The 16,989-nt window shown below is 41.0% G+C and overlaps 1 protein-coding gene across 1 annotated transcript; it reads right to left on the reverse strand.

Annotated features, from left to right (window-relative positions):
- Window positions 1-10,267: 10,267 nt before the first annotated feature.
- Window positions 10,268-16,531, reverse strand: slc52a3 (solute carrier family 52 member 3). Its single transcript, XM_060930879.1, has 3 exons — window positions 15,516-16,531; window positions 14,861-14,984; window positions 10,268-10,483 (listed from the first exon to the last, which is right to left on the reverse strand). The coding sequence occupies exons 1-3, from the start codon at window positions 16,529-16,531 to the stop codon at window positions 10,268-10,270; spliced, it is 1,356 nt and encodes a 451-aa protein (XP_060786862.1).
- Window positions 16,532-16,989: the final 458 nt, after the last annotated feature.

A 16,989-nucleotide genomic window follows, 5' to 3' on the forward strand; every position in this document is an offset into this window, starting at 1 on the left:
AATAAAGTATTAGAAAAAAGAAGAAGACTTTCTTTGTCACATGCACACTCAAGTACAATGAAATTCATCCTCTGCATTTAACCCATTTGAAGCAGTGAACACACACATGCACACACACAAATGAGCAATGAGCACACACACATACCCAGAGCAGTGGGCAGCTATGTTACAGCGCCCAGGGAGCAGCTGGGGGTTAGGTGCCTTGCTCAAGGGCACATCAGCCCAAGGCCACCCCATGTTAACCTAACCACATGTCTTTGGACTGGGGGGGAAACCCATGCAGACATGGGGAGAACATGCAAACTCCACACAGAAAGGCCTCCGTTGGCCACTGGGCTTGAACCCAGAACCTTCTTGCTGTGAGGCGACGGTGCTAACCACTACACCACCATGCATTAATATAATGCTATGATTTACTTTGTAGCCAGGACTACTTTAAGAGCCGTGCTGTCTGTTATTAAAAAATAATCAACACCTTCTGACCAATCAGATTTGAAAATTCAGTAGCACTGTAGTATTTAACAATTATTCACCAAAGGCAAAGTGAACATAGGTGAATAATAACCGTGATGAAGTGGAGGTTATTATTCACCAATATTCACTGAGACTGAGGTGGATAATCATTTTAGTATAAATACACAGGTGATTATTTTTTAAAAATCGTATTTAAAAACATAATTTATTTCAAATTTCAGAAGTGGCATGCAAATGTAATAAAGGCATGTGCAGACTTGTGTCACTTATCTATGCCGATTCACATAAAATACTTTTTTTGTAATAGATAAAATAAATCCCAATTCCACCTTACCTTTGAATAGTTTTAGACCAAACTTCGTAGCATTTAGTGCTTTTAGGAACAGTGTTTTCTTTCATAATTTGAAATTCTTCCTCACTTATGGTGATGAAGTGATTGGCAGCCATTTTGCCAAGTTGCTTGAAGTGATTATCGAGGAATAGTCTGAGGGCCCGTCCACACGAGTACGTTTTTGTCGAATCCGCATAAATACTTTATTGTTTCGGCCTCGCGTCCAGACGGATCTAGCTTTTTCGAGGTGTGAAACTGGTATTTTTTGAAAACGGGTCCCAGAGTGGGAAAATCCTAAAACGCCGGATAGCCCGGAGTCGTCTGGACGGCGAATGCGGATTTTTTCAGAAACGATGACGTATAAGCCCTGCCTCTCTAACCTTTAACCTCAGCCACCGCCGCTAGACACGTCATAACAACAACAGTGGCGGACTATAGGCTTGTGCTCGTACTGCAGAAACAACTCTCAGAGTTGCGCTGGCCATGATTGTCCTCTTCTCGTGTTATGAGCTTGTTTGTAAACAACGCGTGACCTTTATACGCATGCTCCATGGCTTCTCTTCCAGTTTTAGTGTATTGGTGTGGCGGCGTCACAGCGCCACATACAGGCCTGACATATGTACTACAGCATTTTGGGTCATTTCCAGTAAATCCGTGTGGACGCAGATATTTCTGGAAACGACACCGTGTTTACACAGATTTTTTTCAAAACAACAGCATATTGGGTGAGGCCGTGTACTTGTGTGGACGGGCCCTGAATTTCTTGACCAATCAGCATGCAATTTCCTATAATCACCTGTGTATTTATCTCATCTCATCATCTGTAGCCGCTTTATCCTGTTCTACAAGGTCGCAGGCAAGCTGGAGCCTATCCCAGCTGACTATGGGCAAAAGGCGGGGTACACCCTGGACAAGTCGCCAGGTCATCACAGGGCTGCTACATAGACACAGACAACCATTCACACCTCCAGTCAATTTAGAGTCACCAGTTAACCTAACCTGCATGTCTTTGGACTGTGGGGGAAACCGGAGCACCCGGAGGAAACCCATGCGGACACGGGGAGAGCATGCAAACTCCGCACAGAAAGGCCCCCGCCAGCCACAGGGCTCGAACCCAGACCTTCTTGCTGTGAGGTGACAGCGCTAACCACTACACCACCGTGCCGCCCCTGTGTATTTATACTAAAAACAATTATAAATCACCAGTGCTGTGAAAACATTCAAAACACAAATACACTGAAGTTGCGACCTTCACACCCATGAAATTGTGACTGTTGTGTGGCAGCGAGTCTGTATCCTCTGAGCTCACTGTAATAAACTGAGAGCAATATGAACACACACTGGATCAAACTTAATTACACAGAAAAGTTTTTATTGTGGTGTTTACCTTTGGGTATTGGAGTTATCAATTCAAATGTTATGTAGGTATAGATGGTGTATATCATACTACACCTCATTAAACAGAACTCTATGCTTCTCCAGAGACAATTATCCAGTAAAATTGTAAAATAGTGGGTTCTTGCTGAAAGGCTATCCTCGAGCACAATTGGACCAATCTGGGATTTTGACAACATGATGGAGTAATAATGAGCTCAATACAGAGACTTTACTCATTCTCTTTCCCTCCCCTTTTGTGTCGCACCATAAGCACAGCCCATATGTGGTACTGTAAACCTTCACACTATAAAGGTTCCCGGGGGAAGAGTGCTGACCTTTGCTGAACCTGCGTAGCACAAAAGAAGGGGGGAAACATTTACACATATAAACTAAACTAGCTGCACTATACTCACACAGAACAATGAGCAGCATTGTCAATACCAACAATAGGATGAGCTGTTAAATGAGGAGTAACTGCAGCCGACAGTATATTACAGCCATTATCATTCTTCTAGCTTGATAGTCCTTATTATCCTGTATATTTAACACAAGTTTGTGTTTACATATTTCTTTTTATTATGATATATTGCTGAAGTAGTAAAGAATGTTTGGTGCAGAGGAGAACCGTGGGCCTTCTACGGCTTCAGAGAAGGAACAAAATATATCAGCATTTCAAATATTATATTTAATTTCTTTCATTCTTTAATTTCTTTTATAATTTCATTCTAAATATTCTCTTCTAATTCGGCCTCATTTTCTATCAAATTTGCTTCAGAAATAAAAGGGTTACTGTCCTGAAAATATTAAAATAGTCATCCAATGAGATTTTGTTTGTTTGTTTGTTGCCTCTCGGCTGAGAAGAGTTTAGAGTTGTCTCACTCATTGGTTAGGACTTCATTGCCAGGACAGAAGGCCATGGCAGTGTATGATTATGTAGGAAGTGACAGATTAATTAAGAAAGAAAGAAAGCACAACTTTATTCATCACATACTTGTGAAATTCTTCTCTGCATTTAACCCATCTGAAGCAGTGAACACACACATGCACACATACGTGAGCAATGAGCACACACACATACCCAGAGCAGTGGGCAGCTATGCTAACAGCGCTCGGGGAGCAGTTGAGAGTTAGGTGCCTCGCTCAAAGGCACCTTAGCCCAAGGCCGTCCCATATTAACCTAACCGTGTGTCTTTGAACCAATCAGATTTTGATTTATAGTGGGCGGGACCAAAAATTTATCATCCTAGGCCTCCTCGAAGGCCAACATGAGCTTAACCGTGAGTCGGCATCGTCAGTGCGGCAGTGAAGTCACCTTCCAGCCAGTGTAGCATTCATCAGTAGTGTTAGTGAATGCTAATAAAGCGGTCAAGCCAGTGCTATTGAGAACAAGTAGCACAGGCTAACGACCGAGAAACTAAGATTTCTGTCTCCAGACTCTTCTTCCACGCACACTTGCTACAGTATTTTTCACTCAGACTTAAGTATTCATTTCCCTATGTAGTTTACTCAGTTACTTTTAAAATCAACATCAACAACTAGACACAATGGAGTGACCTGGTAGCCTGGTGTTAATCCCTTGCAAAATCCTTTGCCCTGTTGCTTTTTTGGTGTGTCTAGCTAAGTTTTGGCTGAGCTGAAGTCCCAGCCCTAATAGTAACAGATTGCCGCTGGAATGGACTTATATGATCAAACCATCAGTAGATTTGCCTGTGTTGTTCAAAAGCTCAGGATTTCTGTTTCTCAGACTCAAATGAGCTCAGCAACATGCAGATGAAGTTGTGACACTACAGTATTCTAAATGTCAATTATCAGTCATGCAGAATAAATGCCATCATTCTATGTCTGTATGGAAGATACAGCTTGTATGTTCAGAATGTAGGCAGCTTCTGTTTTCCTTTTATATGAAGATTAAAATCAAGGATGTTTTTTTTTGTTTTTTTGTTTTTTTCAATAGTGTGTGTGTGTATGTGTGTGTGTGTGTTGGGGGGGGTATGTTTTATTTTCAGTACCATGGTCATGGTGCAACCCAGAATATGACAGGAGCACAGTAAAATGTACTAGTAGCATTCTGTGTAAGAGGTGAACAAAATTGCAAAATGCTCACAAACTGAACTTTGCGAAATATCACATCACACTGCAAACCATCATAACAGAATAAAGATCTGTAAGGACATGACAGGCCAGAACATGGTGCATTACAAAGTGCAGGTGAAAAAAAAAAAAGTTTGTTCAGATCTGTTCAATCTGTAATTAGTTAACAGCCATATTCTTCTATATCCCCTCAACTCTTATTAAGTCAGAGTTAATGAACAGAAGCAGGAAAATTACATTTATATTGACTCCAAGCTTGACTGAGCACCATAGATTGTCTAGAAAGTGTCAGGTTGTGTTAGTGTTGTGTAGGTGTTGGATGGTTGCAGCAGATGGGCCTCGCAGCAGCATTTTTCAGGGGGACCCCACGCCCCTTGATAGGGCTGCTGCAGTCCCACATGAGCAGCAAGAGGGGAGCCAGGTGGCCTCGGCCCCTCGGACCAGCTGCGAGAGTGATGGGCCATCTGACATTCAGGCAGAAAATGATACACTTTCCACGCCGCACACTTTGCATGTCAATACGTCCAAGGCACAAAAAAACACACAGACAGAAAAAGGGAGGCCAATCAAGGAATGGAGCTAATTATCGTGACAGTCTGCTCTTTTTTTTAGCTGTTTTTCATCGGAGCACAATCAAGCACTCGAGACAGAGCACAGTGCCAAGAGGATAATGAGATAACAGACCCATAATGTAAATGAACAATATCTGCACTAAACTGATATAGAGCTAAGCCCTTTGTATTGCAGACAGAACAAAAGCAGCAATTCATTAAAAAAACTTTCAGGTTCATACTACGCAATATAACTGGTAATGAAATTTCTCCTTTAATTAAATTCATTTAAATGATATCTGGTTTGATGGTGTCCAGTACAATGGCAGTTAAACTGATTGCATTGTGATGGCAAGGGGGTGTTGTGGCGTGGCAGACACACTTGTCTTTCTTTTTTTAGCTTGTTAACTAACTGCTTAACAGCAGTGATTCCAGGAGAAGCTCCAAGTCTCGTGGGACCCTGGCTACAGTCAGAATGTGGCATTTCCATGACCTTTTCACCTTTGTTAGCATGGGTTTTGGAGGCCTTTTTTAAAGCCACATATTAGGGTTAGTCAAGCATTTCTGAGTGACCAGAAGCCTGGGTCAGCAGCTGACATCACATTTCCCATCAGTCTCTCATGGAGTCCCATCCACCTGTTATTGAGATGAGAATGGGTGTGGATGAACACACACTGAGGACATTTTACTTCTCAGAAATGATTGGATTGGTGGATGCTCTGCTGTTAATGGTTGCTCCCAGCCTGTAAGTCAACTAGAAACACGTTAATGCTTTTATACATATTAATCATCCTTATTCTTGACTGCATCAGTGCTTTTTAAACCTTTGGCTGACTTCACTACTGCATGATTTGACTACTTGGCAACTTTTCCGTAATTCCAAATCTGCCACTATGCTGCCATCATTCTTTCTTACTATCACACCCCCACCTTCACTTCCACCTCCCATGAGACAGTACAGTCCCATGTGCCCATGTGGTTGGGAAGAGGAAGCAGAGCAGCTGTGGACCGGACACTCATGAACAGAGAGGCAAGTTCCCATCGAGATGTCATCTGCAGGAACAGCAGTAGGAGCTGTATCATCTTAATGCTTAATGGGGTCAACAAGTGACAGAGGCTAGGGATTAGACCCCCAGTCTTACCACCCCAATCCATCCCCCTTCCCCCCACCACCACCCTTTACTGTCCTTGTGAGGACTTTCCAATACATAATTATTAAAAGAGCTAATTGATGCTATGCCTTAAAAACTATAGCAGTTGATATAAAATAAATATAAAAATAATACCTCCTCCAGACAGGTGGTGTAGTGGTTAGCACTGTTGCCTCACAGCAAGAAAGTTCTGGGTTCAAGCCCAGTAGCCGACTGCAGCCTTTCTGTGTGGAGTTTGCATGTTCTCCCCGTGTCTGCATGGGTTTCCTCTGGGTGCTCCGGTTTCCCCCATAGTCCAAAGACACGCAGGTTAGGCTAATTGGTGGCTCTAAACTGACCGTCAGTGTGAATGGTTGTTTGTCTCTATGTGTCACCTGTGTGATGGCCTGGTGACTGATCCAGGGTGTACCCTGCTTCTCACCCATAGTCAACTGGGATAGACTCCAGCTTGCCCGTGACCCTGCACAGATTAAGCGGCTATGGATAATGAATGGGCCTCCTCCAGACACAAAGCCTGCCATTTTGAGCATTTGTAAAACACACTGCTTTTAAAGTTGGCATATCATGCACTTTTGATCTTCAGTTGGAGAGAGAGAGAAGACCACAGGGATACATCCACAAGCTTCAACACACTTGTCAAATGGCTTCAACTTCAACAAGAAGGCATTTGTAGCTTCTGTGATGATATCCAGTGAGAAAAATAAGCAAATGCTAGTAAGTGTAATACGTCCACCAAAGACAGCTATTTGAACTTTTGTAAGATTAGTACCAGAAATATCAGGGGGTGTTTGTTTGTTTTTCTTTGTTTGTTTGTTTTTTTCTTTCTTGTAGTTATAACCTTCTTGGGCAGCACAGTGGTGTAGTGGTAAGCACTGTCACCTCACAGCAAGAAGGTTCTGGGTTCAAGCCCAGTGGCTGATTGGGAGGGCTTTTTGCATGGAGTTTGCATGTTCTCCCCATGTCTGCGTGGGTTTCCTCCGGGTGCTCTGGTTTCCCCTGCAGTCCAAAGACATGTGATTAGGTTAACTGGCTACTCTAAATTGTCCCTAGGTGTGAATGGTTGAGAGGAGAAAACTTATATAATTCAGTAGAAGGCAACAGGAAACCACTACTGTAATTCTTCTCTAGAAACTCTGATGGACGTCAGAACTGGACCTGCCATCAGGCAGAACACTAAAGAAGAAGATAACCTTCTCCTGTTTAAAAAAAAAAAAAAATTTGATATGTCAGCCCAATAGACCAAACTGGTTCTTTGTTTCCACCTAGTGGAAGGTATATTGTATTGTTTTTCCCTGTTTATTTCAAACACAATGTTCTTACAGTTAAAATGAGTGACTAAATATCACAAAGCTCTAAACAGTTATCCATTCTGATATAATAATAATAATAATAATAATAATAATAATAATAATAATCAACCACAGCTGGGATTGGCTCCAGTTTCCCGGCAACCTTGATGGATAAACTGTATAGATAATAAATGGACGGATGCTCAATCACTCTTAGTAAAAGGCTTTTTGACAGTTCAATAGATAATAGTTAAGGGGGTTCTTCACATCCTAAAAGGGTTCTATTTGAAATCCTGTCTGATAAGGAAACACTTGTTGTATGGTTCTACATAGAACTTTAAAGGGTATTCCCAGAGGGACAAAACAAATAACTCTTATGGGATTTACATTTATGGCGGCATGGTGGTGTAGTGGTTAGCACTGTCGCCTCACAGCAAGAAGGTCCTGGGTTCATGCCCAGCGGCCGACAAGGGCCTTTCTGTGTGGAGTTTGCATGCTGTCCGCATGGGTTTCTTCCGGGTGTTCCGGTTTCCCCCACAGTCCAAAGACATGCAGGTTAGGCTAATTGGTGGCTCCAAATTGACCGTAGGTGCGAATGTGAGTGTGAATGGTTGTCTGTGTCTATGTGTCAGCCCTGCGATGACCTGGCGACTTGTCCAGGGTGTACCCTGCCTCTCGCCCATAGTCAGCTGGGATAGGCTCCAGCTTGCCTGCGACCCTGTAGAACAGGATAAGCGGCTACAGATAATGGATGGATGAATTTGCATTTATCTTTACAAGCCTAGATTCAAGTGCAGTTTACAAAGAACTATAAAAACAGGATGGATGGTTATGTTGCTGACGAGGCTGAATTCAGATATCCTCTCAGTACAGCAAGTCTCTGGTGGAAGTGTTTTAGTGACATACAAAGCCTGTGTTGATTGCTGCTCTATTCTTCCAGGAAAAAAATATTCCCAAGGCGATGTCAGATCTTAAGAATGGTTTTAATTTTTTATAGTAGTGACATTTTTCAAAGATTCAAGAAAGAGTTCCGAACACCTTGCTCAAACACCTCTTAAAAAGATGTCTGATTCAAATCCCATCATATCATGCTGTTCATATCCAGGGTTAGTATGGAGCCATGCCACACATTTATCTGGAGTGATAATTACAGCAGTGTTTCAAATGATTGTTGGAGCCGAAGAGAAATTTCTATTTTAGTTCAGGACTACATCAAAGGCTGTGTGGAAAATGTGCTCTTGCAGCAGTGGTTTGATGACGACGACGATGACGACGACAACGATAATGATGATGATGATGATGACTCCAACACTTCTGATAAAGAAGGCTTCTTTGCACACATGAAGTCTATTTCCAGTTAGGACATTAATCAGGCACTTACATGGTTACCTTAGCAACAAAGTTAATCACATGGAAAGTCTAAAGTCTGTACTTCAGTAACTGATGTTGTGGCTTTCTGAATCATTTAAAACTTGCTACAAATATTATTGAAAGTTTATCTGTATTAGCATCTTTCATCAGAGATGTGTAAGCAGTGTTTGTCGCTAAGTTTGTCACCAAGTTATAATTTACCATTGTAAATTCCAGCTCTTTTTCTTAAAGTGCCATTGCAAATATAATATAAAACAGTATATATATATATATATATATATATATATATATATTAAGGGGCGGCACGGTGGTGTAGTGGTTAGCGCTGTCGCCTCACAGCAAGAAGGTCCTGGGTTCGAGCCCCGGGGCCGGCGAGGGCCTTTCTGTGTGGAGTTTGCATGTTCTCCCTGTGTCCGCGTGGGTTTCCTCCGGGTGCTCCGGTTTCCCCCACAGTCCAAAGACATGCAGGTTAGGTTAACTGGTGACTCTAAATTGACCGTAGATGTGAGTGTGAATGGTTGTCTGTGTCTATGTGTCAGCCCTGTGATGACCTGGCGACTTGTCCAGGGTGTACCCTGCCTTTCGCCCGTAGTCAGCTGGGATAGGCTCCAGCTTGCCTGCGACCCTGTAGAAGGATAAAGCGGCTAGAGATAATGAGATGAGATGAGATATATATTAAGCAAAAAAAAATCATCTGATTGTATTCCTGAAACCTACAAATATGAAATTATAAACATCTCATACATACCATTCCCAGGACTTGGCAGTGGGTCCAGATCTTTACTATTAGTTTCACTGTAGTGCAATTTTTTATTTTTTTCATTTTTCTACACTTTAAGAAAAATAAATTAATAATAAGCTGGGACTTTAAGGGGTTAATTTTTTTCAAGAACTAATGGATATTAGTCTCTTTTGTGTTTATGTGCATACATTTCTCTAGTGACCATGTCGAATTAACTGATATTTTAACTTTAGGGTTTTGTTGTGACTTAGATCTGATTCAGATTCCACACCTCAATTTAAATTTTAAAAACAGTCAATGTAAGGGACTTTTATCAGCAAAGACTGTGAAGTATCATACATTATACTACATTAGTGTAAATATATCTCTACAACCCAGTGGAATATTGTAGCAAAAAAATCAACTTTAAATTAAAAAAAAATGAAAGCCTACATTTATTGTGTTTTGTTGACAAAAAATTATTTGAAACTTTAAATTACTTGTTTTCATACATTTGGTTTCTATTGAATATATAAAAGAGCAGCATGGTGGTGCAGAGGTTAGGGTTACTGCCTCACAGTTCCCGTTCTTGTGTGTGTGTGCACGTGTGTGTGGTGTTCTGCCAATGACTGGAGTTCTATCCAGGGTGTGTTTCTGCCTTGTGCCCATTATTCCCAGGATTATCCTGACCAGGACAAGGTGGTTCCTGAAGCTCAGTGAATTAATATAAATTTAAAAGCAAGCTCAAAAGTTAAGTAGACCACGAAGATAATCCTACTTCCACAGGCTCTGTGTACACAGTCTAATCTAACTTGTATTTGTATTACTACACTGTTATTATTCATCATTCATTCATAAGCATCTGCTTTCTTCATCACATCATGCTTCTTATGCAAACTCACAGGAAAGGATCAGAATGATGTGCATATGTTGTTGCAGATATCCCCTGACTTAAACAGATGATAAATGCTGACCAAGGGAAACATAATAAATGATCCCACAAGAGAGCCGGTCTGTACTGCAGCTCCACACCACACCAGGGCGCTATGGCTCTGGTCCCTCAAAATGACTCCCACCATCACCTTTACATAGGACAGCAGGCCAGTGAAAAGAATCCATGACAGGACCTAGGACACATAAGAATCTTTGTAGAAGGAGGCATTTTTGAGAACACTAAGTACCAGATGCTGCCTTGTGCCGCCAACATAATTAGTTACTAATCAACATATTTAGTTAAAAATCATAATTAGTTATTAATCATGATTCAGCATAAGCCACTGGTGCAAGGGACAAGGGAGAATTTTTGTTTGTTTGTTTGTTTGTTTGTTTGTTTGTTTGTTTGTTTGTTTGTTTCGACTGAATAACAAGAATGACAAGTTGCAGATTGCTTGAGATGGTTGAATCTTAATGTGTGTACGGTATAATAACTACAACCCCAAATCAGAAAAAGTTGGTATGGTATGGAAAATGCAAATAAAAAAAGAAAGCAGTGATTTCTAAATTTACTTTAACTTGTATTTCATTGCAGACAGGATGAACTCAAGATGTTTCATGTTTTGTCTGGTCACCTTCATTTCATGTGTTAATATACATCCATTCCTGCATTTCAAGCTTGTAACACATTCCAAAAAAAAGTTGGGATGGGGGCAATTTAAGGTTAGTAAATGAAGTAAAACAATTAAATAATGATTTGATTTGAAACAGGTGATGTCAACAGGTGACTGTAATCATGATTTGATACAAAATCAGTATCCAGGAAAGGCCTCGTCTTTGAGGAGCAAAGATGGGCTGAGGATCTCCAGTTTGCACAAATGCATGAGAAAATTATTGAAATGTTTAAAAACACTGTTCCTCAAAGAAAGATAAGAAGGGATTTGGATATTTCACCCTCTATGGTGCAAAATATCATTAAATGATTCAGGGAATCTGGAGGAACTTCGGTGTGTAAAGGGCAAGGGCTCAAGCCTAAGCTGAACACCTATGATCTCTGATCCCTCAGACGACACTGCATCAAGAACCGTAATTCATCTATAGCTGATATAACCACATGGGCTCAGGGTTACTTTGGCAAACCTGTCAAGCACTACATTATAGAGTTACATATAGCATGTTCAGTAAACGGCTGATTCTTCCACGCTGCACAACTGAGAGACAGGAAATCATTCCTACCTGTTGCAGTCAAGCTGTACAATGCCACTGTATAACTGTGGTACACTGTCTTACCATGTATACTGTATCCTTAACTCAGGTGCAATATATGTATATAGGAATCATTGTACATAAAATCACTTCATTTTGATTTTACTTAAGTTATTGAACTTATTTAAATGTATTTTATTTATTCTTTTTTCAGACGATCTTATCTTCTATTTTTAGACATGTTTACCTCTTCTCTGATTCAGGAGCTTGGTAGCAAATTTGAATTTCCCTCCGGGGATTAATAAAGTAATTCTGATTCTGATACATCCACAAATGACAGTTAAAACTTGACTGTGCACAAAGGAAGCCTTACAGTTAGGTCCATATATATTTGGACACTGACACAAATTTTGGTTTTTTTTACCTGTTTACTGAAACATATTCAAGTTATAGTTATATAATGGACATGGACATAAAGTCCAGACTTTCAGCTTTCATTTGAGTATATCCACATTAAAATTGGATGAAGAGTTTAGGAGTTTCAGCTCCTTAACATGTGCCACCCCGTTTTTAAAGGGACCAAAAGTAATTGGACAATTGACTCAAAGGCTATTTCATGGGCAGGTGTGGGCAATTCCTTCGTTATGTCATTCTCAATTAAGCAGATAAAAGGCCTGGAGTTGATTTGAGGTGTGGTGCTTGCATTTGGAAGATTTTGCTGTGAAGAAAACATGCGGTCAAAGGAGCTCTCCATGCAGGTGAAACAAGCCATCTTTAAGCTGCGAAAACAGAAAAAAAAACATCTGAGAAATTGCTACAATATTAGGAGTGGCAAAATCTACAGTTCGGTACATCCTGAGAAAGAAAGAAAGCACTGGTGAACTCATCAATGCAAAAAGACCTGGACGCCCACAGAAGACAACAGTGGTGGATGATCGCAGAATAATTTCCATGGTGAAGAGAAACCCCTTCACAACAGCCAACCAAGTGAACAACACTCTCCAGGAGGTAGGTGTATCAATATCCAAATCTACCATAAAGAGAAGACTGCATGAAAGTAAATACAGAGGGTTCACTGCACAGTGCAAGCCACTCATAAGCCTCAAGAATAAAAAGGCTAGATTGAACTTTGCTAAAAAAGCATCTAAAAAAAGCCAGCACAGTTCTGGAAGAACATTCTTTGGACAGATGAAACCAAGATCAACCTCTACCAGAATGATGGCAAGAAAAAAGTATGGCGAAGGCATGGTACAGCTCATGATCCAAAGCATACCACATCATCTGTAAAACACAGCGGAGGCAGTGTGATGGCTTGGGCATGCATGGCTGCTAGTGGCACTGGGTCACTAGTGTTTATTGATGATGTGACACAGGACAGAAGCAGCCGGATGAATTCTGAGGTATTCAGAGACATACTGTGTGCTCAAATCCAGCCAAATGCAGCCAAACTGATTGGTCGGCGTTTCATAATACAGTTGGACAATGACCCAGAACATAAAGCCAAAGCACCCCAGGAGTTTATTAAAGCAAAGAAGTGGAATATTCTTCAATGGCCAAGTCAGTCACCTGATCTCAACCCAATTGAGCATGCATTTCACTTGTTAAAGACTAAACTTCAGACAGAAAGGCCCACAAACAAACAACAACTGAAAACCGCTGCAGTAAAGGCCTGGCAGAGCATTAAAAAGGAGGAAACACAGCGTCTGGTGATGTCCATGAGTTCAAGACTTCAGGTAGTCATTGCCAGCAAAGGGTTATCAACCAAGTATTAGAAATGAACATTTTATTTACAATTATTTAATTTGTCTAATTACTTTTGAGCCCCTGAAATGAAGGGATTGTGTTTAAAAAATGCTTTAGTTCCTCACATTTTTATACAATCATTTTGTTCAACCCACTGAATTAAAGCTGAAAGTCTGAACTTCAACTTCAACTGCATCTGAATTGTTTTGTTCAAAATTCATTGTGGTAATGTACAGAACCAAAATTAGAAAAATGTTGTCTCTGTCCAAATATTTATGGACCTAACTGTACGTTAATTGTGTCCTGCAGCTGGGGAAGCCATGGCCTAAAGGTTAGAGAAGCAGCTTTGGAACCAAAAGGTTTCCAGTTTGATTCCCTGGACCAGCAGAAATGGCTGAAGTGCAAAACACCTAACCCCAAATGCTCTCCAGGCTGCTCTGAGTATGTTGTACATCAGTCTGGATAAGAACGTCTGCTAAATGTCATTAATGTAATGTGTCCAGAAGTGCTGTCACCTTCTCTGGGTCAGAGGCATCTGGGATGGACCATCACACAGTGGAAACGTGTACTGTGGTCAGATGAATCAGTATTCCAGGCCTTTTCTGGAAGAAATGGACACCGTGTGCTCCAGACCAAAGACAAAAAAGACCATCCAGACTGTTAGTAGCCAGGGTCTGTCATGGCATGGGGTTGTGTCCAGACGCGCAGCTTGTGAACAGGCAAGGCAGGCAACTGCTTGGGGCCCCCTGGCCCAGGGGCCCCCCCAAGAGTCGGGTCCTGAGGGCTTATTTATTTTGTTTTTTTATTGTTTTTATTGTTTTTATTGTTCTTTACCATTGTATTTTCACATTTGGAATTTAAAAAACTTTGGTTTCATACATTTTTCGTTGGTGTCAGATTATTTATAACATACTGGTGATGAACACTGGTCAGAAGGGCCCCTTGGAAATTTTTGCTTGGGGCCACAACAGACTCTAGAATCGCCTCTGGTTGTGTCAATGCCCTTGGCAAAAGTAACTTTACACTTCTGTTATGGCAGCATGAATGCAGAAAAGTACATACAGATTTTGGAGACACATACACTGCCTCCAAGATGACATCTTTTCCAGGGATATTTCAACAAGACAATGCAAAACCACATTCTGTACACATTACAAAGGCATGGCTGCGGAAGAAGAGGGTGCCTGTCCCCTCTGTCTCTCTATTGCAAACAGGAAGAATGGAACAAAATAACACCTGAAACACTTCATCACTTGGTGTCTTCATTGCCTAAACATCTTTTAAATGTTGTGAGAAGGAATGGCAAAATTATCAAGTGGTAAGTGCTTTATCATCCCAACTTTTTTGAAATGTGTTGCAAGAATCAAAATTGAAATGTATTTATTTTGAAAAAAAATATTCATGAAATAAAACATCAAATTATGTGCTGTTGTATTGTTTTGCAACAGTGTGCAATACAGGTCTAATATTATTTATAAACCATTGTTTTCAGTTTTGATTTCAATTTCAACATACCGTCCCAACTTTTTCTGATTCGTGGTTGTAAATATAAAGAATTATAAAAAATTTGCCTATCACAGGACTTTTCAAAGGTCGCCTTGGTCAGTGAGTAAGTAACTTACAATTAAAGTTTTTCCTAGTGGCGAGTCTTGCAGCAATGGACAGGGACTCATGATTGCCATAGCCATGTTGTATCCACCACAAACAGTACCCAGCAAACACAGAATTCCCAGCAACACCAGAGAGCTATGAAAAATAATGAGACAGCATACATGAAAACATTGCACCTAGTAGTGTTCATGGACTAATTATTGCAGGCACACTGAAGGACAGTCATACTACAGAAGATCTCACTGTGTAATTGCAGTTGGGTGGAATTATATTCTTAGGGGAAAAAAAGGGGGGCTTGCCTTGTCCAGCTGTGAGAATCATTAACATTTCTAGATTTACATTTATTCATTTGGCAGACACTTTTATCCAAAATAAGTTGTAACTTACAGACAGATTGAGTAGATAAGGGTGATGAACCTCACCAAGGGCGCAACAGTGACAACTCAGTGATACCAGAATTTGTACTCACAACATTTCAATCAGTAGCCCAAATCCCTAACCACTGAACCACCACTGACCATTATATTGAATCCTATAATGTTTCCCATTAAGAAAAGGTTGTTTTAACCCCCCAAAGAACCCTTGAGCAACTATCTTCTAGGAGTATAGAATAGCAGTATGGTCAATATGAAAATATCAATGTCATAAGTGATTAGGATAGTATACCGTTTGGGAGCAAACATGGCGATAATGCAGGCCAGTGGGTTAGCAAGTGCTGACAGAGAAGTTGAGAGGTGATAGATTTTATTCCCATAGGGCATGCAGGAGAACGTCTGTACTGATGGCAGTAGTCCATTGGTTGCACAATTTGCCCACACCACCATAAAGTAGATGAAGGCTAGTTCAGAGCAGGAATAGTACGTCTTCACAGTCAGAGGCTTGGGATGGTCTCCAATGGTACCTTCTTGACTGTTCGTCCCTGAATTGTTTGCCGCCTGGTTTTCCAGACCTCCACTGATCATTACCACAGTTCCTGGCTCAGGTACCAGATCTTCAGTGGAGAGGGAAAGAGTCTGATGGACATGGTTTAGCAAGCCAAAAGCAACAAGGCTTTTCACCATCATGACCACCAGAAAAGAGAAAAAGATCTCTGTGGAGAAATTAGGAGGAAGGTACTGAGCTTGCAATGTGAAGTTCTCATGCCCAGGGTTTGTGATGCTCATTGATGGTTGGGAGACATTAACACATTTGGCCATGCCAACCCCTTGCACCAGAGCTACCAGCCCAGGCAAAAACCCACTTAATCCTTCACCAATGAAGTAAGTCGTGATGTATTTGTTCGGGAGCTGCATCATGAAAGGCAGGAAGGTGACAGAGGATGTGCAGTCCACCAGAGACAGGAAGAATGTGATAATAAAGAATGCTGTGCTTCTTGGTTGACCTAAAATCACGGTTGTCTTCTTCCAGAACAATGTCAGGAGGATGCATGCTAATATACCAATCATCAGCACTGCATAGATCACCAAATTCTCACGTAGTCGACGCGGATATATCATATGCACAAGGGTAACTAGGATAGGGCCAATATTGGCCAGCTGGATGATGACTGTAAGGTACGAAGGTAAGTCCCATCCTTCAGGTAGAACATTGACAATTAGTGGCAGCTCCACCCACATTCCATTTACGGCTACCCAAGAGCCCAGGCCAAAGACACAGGCCAACACATGGATATACAAAGACATTATGGGATGTCCTAGTGATTTCAGGAATGGTTTTTGCTTTTTTTGTATGGTAGGTATCTGTTTCTTTGCTTCCTGAAGATATCAGTCCAGCACTCCTGAGAGAAGAACAGAAAAATAAATGTTAAGGTAACGCTTGAGAATTTTACTAATATAAACTATTACAAAAAAAGGGAGAAGGCGTGGAAAGATCCCAGAGCATATCGCAAAAATGCTTACACGGCTGTTCAAGGAAAGCTAACAAGACCAAAGTGGTCATAAATAACCAGGAGGCTGAGACATAGCAGGTGCATGGTTTCAAGCTCCATAGGACGAAAACCACAATTTTCTTTATAAATGTGCTACACTAGATTTTTCCTTCTGAAGCATCACTAGGTCAGGTTGTTAGAAATCTTACTCTGCACAATTTCAAGATCAGTTTGTTTCAATAGTTTTACTATTCAGGGAAAAAGCAATTGGAC

This window comes from Neoarius graeffei, chromosome 10, assembly GCF_027579695.1.
Source record: "Neoarius graeffei isolate fNeoGra1 chromosome 10, fNeoGra1.pri, whole genome shotgun sequence".
Classification (NCBI taxonomy): domain Eukaryota; kingdom Metazoa; phylum Chordata; class Actinopteri; order Siluriformes; family Ariidae; genus Neoarius; species Neoarius graeffei.